General features: G+C 40.0%; 1 protein-coding gene across 1 annotated transcript in view; it reads right to left on the bottom strand.

Moving 5' to 3' along the window:
• Nucleotides 1–5,503, bottom strand: part of ckap5 (cytoskeleton associated protein 5) — a 40,366-nt gene that overhangs the window by 17,562 nt on the left and 17,301 nt on the right. Inside the window, exons 22-26 of the mRNA XM_019878156.1 lie at nt 2,748–2,861; nt 2,497–2,625; nt 2,125–2,319; nt 1,890–2,010; nt 1,125–1,210 (exon numbers count right to left, since the gene is read on the bottom strand). Coding sequence (XP_019733715.1) covers nt 1,125–1,210; nt 1,890–2,010; nt 2,125–2,319; nt 2,497–2,625; nt 2,748–2,861 — 645 coding nt within the window. The remainder of the gene's footprint in view (nt 1–1,124; nt 1,211–1,889; nt 2,011–2,124; nt 2,320–2,496; nt 2,626–2,747; nt 2,862–5,503) is intronic.

The following is a 5,503-nucleotide window of genomic DNA, read 5'->3' as shown; positions in this document are numbered from 1 at the left end:
CGCCGGCCTGCTCCACCGTCGGTTTTTACTCGGCCCGTGGTGGTCATCAAATAGTTCGCTGAATTTTTTCGATACATCAATGGATGCTATTTTCTTAACATTACAGTGCGAGCATGCGACTAACACAGAAAACGCGGTTTAAACTGTCGTCGGAGATCGCGGCCGCCGCCATGATTCAATGTTTTTGACAGACGACAGGGCAAACGACGCACGTGCTCAACGTGAATATCGCGAGAGTTTGCACCGATGTAAACCCTCTACACAAAAATGTAGAGGGTCGTTTGAAAAAAATGCCAACCGTAAAGTTTTTTTTCGACGTAGAAATTCTCGGTCGGTCGGGTTACCGGAAACACACTACTTTTTTTTCTTCGCCTTAGTTCGCTCCACCGACATTGAATGAAGGTTAACGTAACAATCGACGATACTGTTTTGGGGCAGCGTCTTCCGCAAATAAGCATTTACTATGCACTGCTGGTGGAGCAACTTTGCACGTTACCTTACAATGTATGCAAATACAGTGTTATGTCCTCGAAAATTTTACCAGATCTTTAAAATTGCATTTGTCCTCTTAATTTTGCATTATTTAATCTTTGATTGAAATATTCTGAATTTTATCTTGAATCAATGTAACTGTTTTTCTTATTTAAAATAGTAAATCATTATAATGATTCAAATTTACTGATATGATACATTGTGAATTTTTTTCCTGCCATGTCACCCAGCACCACGAAGCACGTAATTCTTAAAAAGATCTTTATTTAATCTTTTTTATATATATATATATATATATATATATATAAACCTCGGTTTTCACACACACACACACACACACACACACACCAGATTATTTGACTTTATCATAGTGCTATTGACCTCTTATTAATTAAAAGGTGAATATTACAATAATGTAAAATTATCTATATTTGGCCTTTTTTTCTCTCTCCAGGTCCTTGGTCCTTATTTTGGGTAGTTAAAATAAATGATTGCTCAATAAGAAATATTTATACCACCATATTGCACAGCCCTACAATTACGACAAAGAACAATTCCAAATCCACATAAATTGCAGTAAAATGATAACTGATACTATGTTTGAAACAGGTGGTGATACAGACATACAGTACCTTCTTGGCAGCTACTCCCCCTCTGACCTTTTTAGCTTCAGGTTTATTATCGGCAGTATCTTCACTGACTGCCTGAGACCTGGAGGCTGCAGAAAATATGAAAACATTTGTAAACTACGGAGCAGACCATGTGGGATTTTAGTCATATGCCAACATAAATGTCAATCTGACTTTAAGTGTGAACATGAAAACACATTTCTGAAAGACAAACACCTCAAAGACATCTGAACTTTGAACAAAAGTGTAAGCTTAGTTACAAGTGACTCCATCACCTGTAACATAAAGCTTAAAAACACAGCCACCGTAATGTATATACCCGGAGCCAGAACACCTGACATTGAAGCTAACCTTAGCGAAAGGCTAACAACGCTAGCTACTCTGACAATGTGATACACGTTTGCTCCAACGACACTCGAGACCACAAAGACGAACATGGCTAGGACTTGTGATCTCGCCAGAAAGATGAGTCGGCATCGAGTAATTGTTTCTGACACCTTGCTTGCGAGAGGCAATGATGAGAGGTTTAGCACATTATTCTCACTTAACCGGTGCCTGGTTCGCATTTGTAGCAAACACATTTGTCGATAACTGGCCCTCTTTCTTGGGTCGACCCGACCTGCGCAGGTTCTAGAGCATTTTATATCCAGGCTCCAGTGCTCTGGAATGACCTATCCACGCAATTTACAGCAGCTAGTATATTTCAAATGTTTACACTGTTTCGTCCCTAGATAATGTGCAGCGATACAGTTAAGGAGTGGGACAAACCTCCTCTACTTGTCTCTGATGGGCCTTTAGCTCCTCCAGTTTTGGCAGGAGGTGCAGGTTTAGCTGGCATCACTGCTCTGGCCTTTTCTAACATGGCTAAGACCTGGTCTTTGGAAGACGCCTAATAGGAGGCAAGCATAAACACAGAGTATTGTAGGAAGCACTGTAATGTAATGTTTGGAAACTGTTAAAACTGTTTCATAAAATTTTGCAATTCAAAGACATTTTCCTGTACCTTGAGTTTGCCTGTAGCCTTGTTCATCTTGTCATAGCCAAGGTGCATCATGAATGTGGGGAGAGCATCCTGAGCTTTCTTCCTCACGTCACCATTTCTGTCTTCTAGGCATGCATATAGATTGGGTATGCAACCCATCAGATCCCCCGGCACGGATCTCAGGGTGGGTAACTTGTCGGCTAGCCAGCCTAACAACTTTGAGGGGAAGGAAATTGTTATGTTTTGGAAGATAATTTACACACAACTAATAATGACTTAAAGAACCATATGGCCCTAATTTTCTATCAGGAATTATTACAGAGGGGAACATATTTGGAATGAGATGATTTGTTTTTCTCCCCTTGTCCATTATGTACGTTACTTTCGATGTACCTCCTGGCGTAGGAAGGGATTTTCCTTCTTTAACTCCTCTGATAGCTCCTCGCCTTCCAGCCATTCTTTCATCCCAGTCTGCTCCACCCAGGCTTGCAGAGTGGCCATTGCAGCTGCCCTGACATTGGGCTACAAATAAACATTGTTTACTAAGAGCACATACATGCACAGTCAATGAAATGTTAAGCATGACTGATGCAGACACTTATTAAATGATGCACATGAATATCTTGTGCACTCATCTTATGTACCTTACTGTCTCCAAGCACAGTGATGATGGGGAACCCTAGTGTTTTAACATGCTGTTTGAGTCCAGGCCCCATAGCTGAGGCAAGCTGCTGCAGGATCGTCAGGCTCTGTTGTACCTGGACATACACAATGTCATTTAAATGTGTTGCGTTTATTATTAACTGTTTTGTTAAGCGCTTCGTTATAGCTGCTGCTGTTGTTGTGAAAGCGCTATATAAATCAACTCAACTCAATTCAACTCAACTGTATTTATAGAGCACTTTCAAACAGCCATCGCTGCATACAAAGTGCTGTACATGGAGCAATTTAACATATACAACAAACAGTAAAGCAAATCGGTAATAAAGACGGTAGAAAGCACCGAACAGCAAAACCAAGAACAAATCTAAGTCATGCTGAGTCAAATGCCAAAGAATACAAGTGAGTTTTGAGGCGGGTTTTGAAGATGGGCAGCGAGGAGGCTTGCCGAATGTTCAGTGTATTGTATCTTAATTTCAAAATTGAAACGCCACTTGTGTTAAACTATATCACGTGCCCCCTTGATTGTATTCATAAATTTGTATTACACAGTGCATGATGTTACTCATGGCTAGTGATAAAACCCCAATTCCAATGAAGCCATGGCTGTGTAAGATGTAAATCGAAATAGAATACAATGATTTGAAAATCCATTCAACCCAAATTCAATTGAATACACTACAAAGACGAGATATTGTACTGAATGTTCAAACCGATTTTAAAACTATTTTGGGGGGGGGGGGGGGGGGGTGTCTTGTCATGGCGCAGGGGTTTTTGTGTCCCAATGAGCCTAGGAGCCAAGCTATATGGAGCTTTATCCCCCTGCCCAGGTCACCCATGGCAAAGAGACCCAAGGTGACAGACCAGACAAAGCAAGACTCAAAAGACCCCTTTGAAGATTACAGCTATTGGAAAAGGTTTTCCCTTGCCCGCACGTGGGCGTCTATATGTGCACTTGGCACAAAAACAAGTTCCAGGTGGGACAGTCATATGAACGAACGAAAGCAATTCATCTTCATAAAAAAAAAAAAATGAACCACACATAATTCAGAAACATCTTTAACCTACATTTTCAAACATGAAATATCTGAGATGTGGTATAAAAGTAAACAAAGTACATTTGTCGGTGCTTTGAATGTCTGGGGTTGCCATAGTTGTGTGACACCAAAATGGGGTCTCAAGCTGAAAAAGGCTGGGAACCACAGCTATCTGAGTTTGCATTCCAATGTATTTATTTGGTGAAATAAAATGCCTGTCTTCACAGACCCAATGATTTCAATGAGCATCAAGATTAATATTAACAAACGCATGCAAATTATTTCTGCATAAAATAGGATAGTTATGTTTTTAGTACGAGTTTAAAATGGATTGTTCAATGTCGAATGCGAATTTTATCGGAACATTCCATGTCTGGATGTATTCATTAAAATTTATTTTTTCATCAAAAAGACAAGAGAAAATGTTCAGTGAAAGAATTTGAAATCAAATGGAAATGTTTCTTATCATCTGCTGACAAAAAAAGGTAAAGGGTAAAAAGACAAACTACACCAAAATGTTGACAAAGTAGACGAATAAAATTGTTTTCTTGGACAAAAATAAAGACTAAAATGCTCGACTTACTGCCCAAAAGAATTTGGCTCAATAATAACAGGATGAGGTTAACTAAATGTGATGAACGAAATGAACACTAGTACGGAAGCCCATTTTTATTTACTCTTTACACTTTTCAATCTCATTGGAATTGGAGTTGTAATGTATATGTAGTTGTCATACATTAATCATCAGTTTCTTAAAAGGGTGCTCTGAAATACACTTCAAGGAGAAGTCGAATCCAAAATTTTCTTTACAATATGTTCTATGCGCCTAGTCCAGACACTAGTCGAAACACGGCATTCTAGTTTATATTGCGTTTAATGTGGACTATGAATGAATCAAAAAAATCCACCTGTTTTTTTTTCTCCCTATATCAGAGGGGTGGCCATTATGTCACTTGCTGTCGACTGAAAATGACATCCCAGTGAGCGCCAAAGGGCTCACGTAACGACCGTCACGGCTCACCTGTTTTCTGTGTTTGGTCATGTGACATTCACAAGTTGCGACGTTAGGCACTGTGGTGTCATTTTCAGTCAACATCAAGTGGCTAAATTGCCACCCTTCAAGATGGATAAAAGCAGGGATTTGCTCCCTAATTCATATATACAGTAATCCCTCGTTTATCGCGGTTAATGGGGATCAAAACCACCCGCGACAGACGAAAATCCACGAAGTAGCGACCACCCCCCGTATATGTACATGTGTATGAGTATAAATAATATTTATAAGGCCAAATTTAATGGTAGACATTAGGGTGGTCCATTTTGGAAAAGTTTGTCGGATTCGTCGGGCCGGGTCGGAAATCTTGTCGATACTATGACACAAGGATGTGTGCAAAATTTTATTCCGATCGGATAATTTTATCCCGTCCCGCAGAGCGACCAAAGTTTCCCCTATGGAAAGAATGTTACGGGGCTGAATGGTAGTACGGTTTCTCCCGTACAGTAAGGATTTTGTTTTGCTCAGTTCGCACTTGCAATAATTCAAAGACGGAAGACAGGAACGCATGTATTGCAAAAAAGGCAACCGTGGTTATCCTTCAACACTGGTGAAATTGTTGGTCCATGTTAACTGGTCCATCTGTCTATCTGTCCATCTGTCTATAATGTCCATCAACACTAGTGACACTGTTAGACCGCAAAAAAAA

The sequence above is a fragment of the Hippocampus comes genome, unplaced genomic scaffold (assembly GCF_001891065.2).
Source record: "Hippocampus comes isolate QL1 unplaced genomic scaffold, H_comes_QL1_v1.1 scaffold37, whole genome shotgun sequence".
In the NCBI taxonomy this organism is placed as follows: domain Eukaryota; kingdom Metazoa; phylum Chordata; class Actinopteri; order Syngnathiformes; family Syngnathidae; genus Hippocampus; species Hippocampus comes.
This window is presented reverse-complemented; position numbering and strand designations above follow the sequence as displayed.